Here is a 7099-nt window from a genome sequence, read left to right as displayed (position 1 = left end):
TACTTGCAGCTGAGAAGTTATACTCACTTGCTGGAGATTGGGCACGCTTAGGCCTTGATACACTGTTCTTTGATATATGCCGTGGGACAGGAACCATTGGTCGGACATTAGCACTTAAGTTGGTATGGAAAAACAAACACATGCACGTGGGTTTTATGCAACGAAACTATTTGAGAAGTTTATTGGTGAGTGTTTGTGGTCTCTTGTTTTTGACAGGAAAATATTCAGATGAGCCAAGTCCAAGTGATGAGTGGTTTAAGCAAGGCAAAATGGTAACTATTATTTGTTTTTCATCCATTCCTTAGACTTCTTTTGTTTGAAGGATGTAGTAATATTTCAATGACTTATTATTAGACATGGACACATATTTTATGATAGGGGTAGACAAACTAGATTATAGGCTAGTTAGTCATATTGGGTCGTCGATGGTGAGCAACCAGAGCCATTTGTGCTGGCTAGGACGAGTGCACCTCTAGAATGCATATCGTTAAAGAGCTTCTTTGCCTCAACAAGATCACAGGCCTTACAATACCCATGTAACAATACATTATCGGTATACTCATTAGGTAGTAACCCTTTCTGAATCATCTCAAAACCACAACTTCCTTCCTTCACCAAGATGTTGCTTCTTGCAGAAGCCTTTGATTACTATTTTGTACATGACTCTATCTGGGAAATACCCTCTATCCTTGACATCAATGAAAACCTGAAATACCTCAGAATTGTTCTTTCAAGAGTCCATCAGGACTCATGCCATTCCCTAGAACCTGCCTAAGAAGTTCGTATCCCTTCGAAACCTTGTCTTGCATAATACCTGTACCAGCTATCCAACAGTCTCAACATTAATTAATGTCAGCCACAACACCAGATTCCAAAATATGCTCATACAATGTCCAAATCAGATCAGTCCTCCCCACCTTCAAACAACCCAACCAAATACTAATTGAATAATGTCATTTGAGCATGTAAAAGTTAGTATTCAATTGGCACACAACACAAGCCAAACGAGAGGGAGAAAGGAGAAAAGAAAAGAAAGGAGAAAGGTTTGAGTATTGGAATGGAGAGTGGAAATGGTGCTAAAATCTAAGGTTGATGGAATGAGTTTTGGACATCAAATAAGATGTTCTTTTAAAAAATAACTTAATTCTCAGCATGTCCTCATCACCAGTAATCATTACAGGAGCATTGACCATTAACAAAGTGATGGAAACGATTAGCATCCCTTACAATAATTTCCCTCTTAACTATTCTTGATATGTATTTGGTAACATTATGACAATCAACACAGACACGAAGGTTTTTTGTGATCCTAATCAAGCTTCCATATGGTGTGCTCAAAAGACCAAATGCAATAGCTAATCTCTCACTATGCCCCCAAAGCAACTTAACCTTCATTTCCTCATTCACATCACGAAGCACACAACTAGTATCAGGAACATAGCCACAAGCCTCCACCTCAATCCTCAAGTTTTCCAACAATTGATGAATATCTTCCCACTTAGGATGTGAATCATCACCAGCAAAAAATGTGTGAAGTTCATTTCCTACTTCAATCAAACTATAAGCAGGTGTTTTCTTCAGTCCCCTTGTCCTCATGAGGCCTCTTATGTGATTCACTGCGTCCCATCGTCTTGCTTCGGCATATATGTTTGATAACATGACATAAATTCCAGAGTTTAAATCATTTAAAGAAAGTAATCTATCTGCCATTTGTATCCCCATATTGATATTCTTATGAGTTCTGCAACCACTGAGCAAAGCTTCAAGCACATCAGTGCTTGGTTCGAAAGGCATTTGTTTCACCAATGTGTCTGCTTCCTCGAGATGGCCTGCTCGACTAAGAAGATCAACGAGGCAAGCATAGTGTTTGTCACTAGGCTTGATGCCATGATCTCTTTCCATACTGTGGAACAAAGTTTTACCTTCTTCAACAAGGCCTGAGTGACTGCAAGCCGTTAGGAGTGAAATAAATGTAGTTTGATTTGGTTTGACTCCCTCCTCTATCATTCTGCCAAAGACACCAAGAGCTTGATGTCCATAGCCATGCATTCCATAACCCATAATCATTGAGTTGCACAATATACTATCTTTAAAAGGGAATCCGTTGTTGAATAATTTCTTAGCTGAGTGGATTTTTCCACACTTGGCATACATATCTATCAAAGCTGATATAATAATTGCATCAGGGGTGTAACCATGTCGGATAAAATGAGCATGGATGCTCCTACCTTTCTTGAGAGATCCTAGGTGAGTGCAACAATGTACTAGACTAACAAGAGTCACAGAATTGGCAGCCACATTTTCTTCTTGCATCTGACAAAACAATTTCAGCGCATCCTCTGCATAGCCATTTTGGGATAAACCTACCAGCAAAGCAGTCCAAGTAATTACATTCCTTGTATCCATTCTTCTGAAAACAGTAATTGCCTGCTTTGTGGCACCACATTTACAATACATGTCAACAATTGCAGTGGACAAAACTAGATTCGGTTCAAATCCTTTTCTAATGATATATGAATGGATGGATTTTCCACTTCTCAGGTTAGATGTAAGACAACATCCCTGAATAAGGCTCACTAAGGTTCCTGAATCAAACCCAGCACCAATTTGAACTAGTCTGCTAAAAAGAGCAAAAGATTCATGTACCATACCATTTTGAACATATCCTGAAATCATAGCATTCCATGAAACCAAAGTTCTACTGCACATACTATTGAAAACCAACGAAGCACTATTAGTTTCACCTATCTTACTATACATGTCAACTAAAGAAGTCAGCACAAACACATCGTTGCCCATGCCACACACAAGGACACAACTGTGAAGACATCTTCCAAATTTTCTTAGTCCACTTTCTCCACACACCTTGAGTAAGCTTGCCATTGTCACACGACTCGGCCTTATTCCGCAATTAATCATCTCAAGGAACATCCGAATCGCCTCGGTAAAGCACTGCCACTGCACATAACCCCCGATCATTGAGTTCCAACAAACAACATCTCTTTCGGGCATCTCATCAAAGACTGCTCTAGCATCACCAAGTTTCCCAAACTTCACCCAGAAATTTATAACCGAACTCCCCACATTTGGATGCAAATGTAATCCCTCTGCAACAGCATCCCTAACAACTTCCATCCCCATCTGAAAATCCAACAAACTGGTGCAGGCCTTGAGAGCAAACATACAAGTATAACTGTTGATATCTATATGACAAGACCCCATCATTTTAAACAAAATAGGAACCTCCTTACACTGTTGGTTTCTTAAATACCCAGCCATCATGGCATTACAAAGAAAGGTTTCTGGGTGAGAACATTGATCGAACACCTTGCGGGCAATGCCAAAGAAACCCAAACCAGAGTATGCCTTGATAAGTTTTACAACTAGAAAGCTTTCATTGTACACACCATTGATAATGATCTGAGCGTGGATGGACTTAACATGGAAAAGGGTGTTAGAGAATTGATGCAACAATGAGGAGAATCTGAAGAAAATGGAAGGAGGTGATTGGTTGAATGAGGCATATTGAAGATGACGAGAAGCATTGTGAATAAGCTTGGAGGGTATCATGGGCTTGGCAATTGCATGTGTGAGGTGAATATATGATAAAGGCACAAACCATGCATATGAGAAGGTAGCGATATTGAATTCTAGAGCTGTGTTTTGGCCAACCAATTTATACATGATACATTTAGGAGAGTGGCAAGGTTACTGTTCATGTTCTTTGTCTTATCCATTTCTATCCTTAGATAAAAGCTTCTCTTTTTGATGTGTCATTATATCCTTCTTCCGGATGCTTTTTTTTTCCCTTTCCTATAGCTATAGGATATTAGGAATTGGCCTCATCTGTCAGCATGTGCTTTAAATAATGGCATTGGAAAGTCACCAAATATGGTGAAAGCTCGAATTCCCCAATGTCTTACAGTGTGCTGGTGATAGATGGAAATTTCAGAAGTGAATTAAAGTACCTGTTAGTTCAAAGGGATTAAATGTCAATGTTAATAATCAAAGAAGTGTGTTTGAAAACTGGACAATCTATTGTTGAAAATCTTCTCCTCTACATATATGTCATTGATGTAAAGCTTACCTATAAAAAGCGGTGATCACTCAACAGAAGGACAATTTTTTTTAGTGAAAGAATCCAATTTATAACTTCTCTTTCATTTACCCAAGCATCAGCATTATCACACAAAAACACTTCATTGTCATTCACATAGTCACAACTTATATTGGGAATACATAAAAATCGTCTCTAGTACAAGTTAAATCCACAAACAACAACAACAAAGCCTTGTCCCACTAGGTGGGGTCGGCTACATGAATCAAACGACGCCATTCTGCTCTGTCAAGTTAAATCCACAAACATTACAGAACATAAATAAAATATGAAAGAATGGACAGGTTCTGTGTGACTTGCACAATATCACATCATCATAAGAAAAAGAATAAAGAAGGAAGTAGTACCTGACAAAACAGTGGAAGAAGAGAATAGGAGCACAGAAAAGGGATGAAAAGGGGGCACAACTTCACCGTTGGTTACCATCTGCTGCCAACATCTATGACTTTGTCTATTTCATCTAAGCTGCCCTTGGACATGAGGTTGCTGTCTTCCATCTCGGTGTGTTGGCAAAAAATCTACGTGAATGAACCATGGTGGAGGCAAGTCTTCATGGAGCAACCGTTCATCATTCTTTCTCATTCTCAAATTCTCTCTCCCCTAGTTATTAGTGATGTATGTATGACTTAAATTAAAAACTTGAGCACACAAAACCTTTGATATATATATTTTTTTTTACTCGTTTCGGGCAATCATGACTAAAATAGCAGGCCCACTACAACACTCCAAAACAACAATGCAGCATTTTCCCTCTTTTTTTTCCCTTTATTCATTTGTTTAGAAACCATGAATGGAAAGGAACCACCTAACTTCAAAGATTATGTCAGAAACTTTAACAAGGATAACTCAGGAAAAATGTAATAACAATATCCAAAGCCGACAAATTACTATCTAAAGAATTAAAGCAAGATTCGCTTAGGGAACTAACATGTGCCTATGACAGAGAAGAGAGCTCCGTATGAAACAATTATGATAATTCCAACTACAGAAAATTCAGTGCGCGTACACACATTAGAAATTATATAATTTACCTTAGGATCTATACGCAGAAACAACTTTGAGTACGCCATATTATTTCATTTGACCAATCTTTTCTCAGGCAGTTATCAATCTTTATTTTTTCTGCACAAAACCAGATGTTAAATCATAAGGTTCGTCAAGATATAAGCTCCAACATATATGTTCATAAGGAAAAAGGCATGAAAACCTCAAGCTCATCATAGGAAGTCAAGGTTTGTAAAATAAAAAGTCCAGACTTTATGAGATATACTTGTATTTATTTATTCATTCACAAAAATGTCAACTATACTGCACATACATCAGAGAATTCTCAACAGTCACAGGATCAAATAATGCTTCTCAAGAAGTGTTAGTAGCGATATTTATGGCAGGTCAGAACAGTATGAAAGTTCTTAGGAAACTAGACAAACATTACAAAAGTTTGTTTCTCTTGCAAATCATCAACAGCATTACACTACACATGAGAAGCTAAGAGTCTCAAAGATCAAAGAGTTATCTTCACACACAAATTTTCCTTTCACCACATGTTTTATAAGCCTTATCAACACTCAGGACCAAAGATTCAATTGTAACATCAGAATACTACACATAGGCAATACCAATACAAAGGCTTCTTGTTGAGAGAATCCCAGCTTCTTTCCAACCATTTTCATTCTCACAATATTTAAACAAATTAAACAAGATGGAGAGCGTGTGTGATTTGATTAAAACATCAATCAGCATTGTCAAAATATCATTCCTTAAGATGCAGTACTTTGATCACAATCAACACTAAGCAATTCTGCTCAAGTAGTTGAAAACAAAAGTAAAGGAGTTGCTGCTGAAAATTATTATATAATTTAACAATAACATAAATTCACAACAAGCTCAGGATCACTTTGTGCAACAAGTGCAAACATACAAGTAACAACATCTACATTCTAAAAGCAAAGAAACAAGAAAAACATGCATCTACAAGACTAATTACCCTTAGCCTTATCATCTGCCACAACATTGAGATGAGAAAGCTATTGAGGAACTCATCAAGTTCCTCATAGAACCCAATCGCATATTATTTATTTAACAATACTACCAATTTTTTAGCTTATGCACAGCATAAGAAACAATCAAGCTTCAGCAATAATAGGATGCAGAATCAATAACACCATATTATCAGAATTAGTAATCAATCTTCAACAATCATTTTGCTGAAATAAATAATTCGCAGAATCAAGGTTCAGCAAGGACGAGTAGACGACAACGATGTTTACCTGCTAAAAGGCTGCTCTGTTGCTGCCTGGTGGTTTGAACGACGACGAGCTGGTGTCCAGCGGCAGCGATGATCAAAGACGACGGCGTAATAGGCGCCTCCGCGATGAACGGTGGTCTGTGGTAGTGACCGGTGCCAGGAGAGCCGTGAATCTTGGTGGATTGGTGGTTGAGGATGGCAGGCTGGTGAGGAAGAAAGGGGAAGAAGGCTGTGGCTCCCTGGCTGGTGTGCGCCTGCGCGGTGGTGGCTGAAGCAGGGAGAGGAGGCTGGAAGCTTCTCACCTCTCTTTGTTGTGTTCTCACTGTGACTGTGTCTGCGTCTGGAACCCCTGATCCAGGAATTGGGCTCGACCGAGCTGGGCTAAGTAACCCTTGGTTCTGATCCGTTTGAATGGTTTAATTGGACCATTTTCTGGATACCAAAAAAAAAAAAGGAGCAAAGCTGGTCTAATTTAATATTTATTAATTAAGATGGCATAAATTACAATAGATAGAGATATAATTTTTTTATTTATATAAAATTATTGATTATATTTATGATATTTGAGTTAGTTTGTGATCAATTGTTAATGGATTGACCCATAAGCTAAACTCAATTTTCGTGATTCAAACTTAAATTTAATCTCATGATGCTGTTCAACTCGACTCACTTCCAAACTTTAAGCATAGTATTGATAAAAAAGTGTTGACCCTTGACTTTTTAAAAATAAATTT

General features: G+C 38.0%; 1 protein-coding gene across 3 annotated transcripts; it reads right to left on the bottom strand.

The window, feature by feature from the left end:
• Positions 1-50: 50 nt before the first annotated feature.
• On the bottom strand, positions 51-6719 carry LOC107475334 (pentatricopeptide repeat-containing protein At3g12770). 3 transcript variants are annotated; one of them, XM_016094959.3, is made up of 4 exons: positions 6388-6719; positions 5149-5239; positions 4465-4717; positions 51-3968 (listed from the first exon to the last, which is right to left on the bottom strand). In XM_016094959.3, the coding sequence occupies exon 4, from the start codon at positions 3682-3684 to the stop codon at positions 1162-1164; it is 2523 nt and encodes an 840-aa protein (XP_015950445.1). In that variant the 5' UTR covers positions 3685-3968; positions 4465-4717; positions 5149-5239; positions 6388-6719; the 3' UTR covers positions 51-1161. The 3 variants fall into 3 exon arrangements, 2 of the variants coding, with proteins under 2 accessions (XP_015950445.1, XP_015950447.1); XR_001589488.3 differs by lacking the exon at positions 51-3968 and adding an exon at positions 4162-4342; XM_016094961.3 differs by lacking the exon at positions 4465-4717.
• Positions 6720-7099: the final 380 nt, after the last annotated feature.

Source organism: Arachis duranensis, chromosome 2, assembly GCF_000817695.3.
Source record: "Arachis duranensis cultivar V14167 chromosome 2, aradu.V14167.gnm2.J7QH, whole genome shotgun sequence".
Taxonomy (NCBI): Eukaryota; Viridiplantae; Streptophyta; class Magnoliopsida; order Fabales; family Fabaceae; genus Arachis; species Arachis duranensis.
This window is presented reverse-complemented; position numbering and strand designations above follow the sequence as displayed.

Bases quoted from the DNA above. Each gene is read 5' to 3' on its own strand.
- LOC107475334 (XM_016094959.3), bottom strand. From the start codon at position 3,684: ATGTATAAATTGGTTGGCCAAAACACAGCTCTAGAATTCAATATCGCT.